General features: G+C 43.2%; 1 protein-coding gene across 1 annotated transcript; it reads left to right on the top strand.

Annotated features, from left to right (window-relative positions):
- Window positions 1–240: 240 nt before the first annotated feature.
- On the top strand, window positions 241–663 carry LOTGIDRAFT_175582 (hypothetical protein; the record flags this gene model as incomplete). The annotated part of the gene is made up of 1 exon (XM_009057868.1): window positions 241–663. The coding sequence occupies one exon, from the start codon at window positions 241–243 to the stop codon at window positions 661–663; it is 423 nt and encodes a 140-aa protein (XP_009056116.1).
- Window positions 664–1,039: the final 376 nt, after the last annotated feature.

Genomic DNA, 1,039 nt, shown 5'->3' with positions numbered 1-1,039 from the left:
TGATATGTTTTACTTGTATTCGGATATTGTGGAACCACAGCGTGTTGGTGATGCGGTGACTCCAATCTTGGATGTGTTTCACAGTAAAACAGGATACTTTCGTCCATCAGCCATACATTACGTTCCGATCAAGTACGATCGCCTGACGGCCATCGGCATGTATATAAGGACCGGACATGGAAGACCCGTACCATTTGTGCGAGGAAAAGTGGTGGCCAAGCTTCACTTTAGAAAGAGAAAATGACATTGTTGAGAAGAGGTAACATTCGAGTGTATCGTGGCGGTGTGCTCAGACAACGAGGGTCCGGATTTTTGTCCGGTTTAATGAACATGGTCAAAAAAGGGGCTGTGATGGCAGGCAAATCTTTATGGAGTGCGGGTAAAAAAGCGATAAAAGAAAATCTCCCACAAGTTGGAAAAGAGGTGTTGAAAGTTGTCCAAGGCAAAGAAACCGTCAAGAGTGGATTGAAAAACATTGTTCAAGATGCCGTCAAACCTGCTTTGAAATCGACGGTGTCGGAAACTTTGAAGAATGTTGTCGGAGGTATAAAAGACCGACAACCACCACGAAAGCGGACAAAGTCATCTGCAGCTCGATCTGTCAACATCAAACGAAAGAGAAGAAAGAAAGATATCTTCGATCATGGCTTCAATGATGCGTAATGATTCCTGTCCCTGTGCTCCTGATGAATTACAACAACTGTTTACCGTTCCTGACACTCAAACAGCCGTTACCAAAGTAACCAAAGTCCGCAAATATCCACTGACCAGCGATTTGAACCATGATGGTCCCTTGGAATTTTTGATTCCTAATTCAAGTACAGATTTCATCGACTTGGCCAACATTAGTTTGTACCTGAAGTTGAAAGTAGTCAAAGAGGATGGGACGAATGTCGGTGCGAATAAAAAAGTCGGACCCGTCAACAATTTCTTTCACTCTTTGTTTAAAGATGTGAAAATGCGCCTAGGAAAAGATTCCGACACGTTGGTGACTGCATCCTTACCCAATTATCCCTACAGAGCTTACTTGGAAAATTTG

Source organism: Lottia gigantea, assembly GCF_000327385.1.
Source record: "Lottia gigantea unplaced genomic scaffold LOTGIsca_311, whole genome shotgun sequence".
NCBI classification, from domain to species: domain Eukaryota; kingdom Metazoa; phylum Mollusca; class Gastropoda; family Lottiidae; genus Lottia; species Lottia gigantea.
The sequence above is the reverse complement of the archived record's forward strand: the minus strand, read 5'-3'. Positions and strand labels throughout refer to the sequence as shown.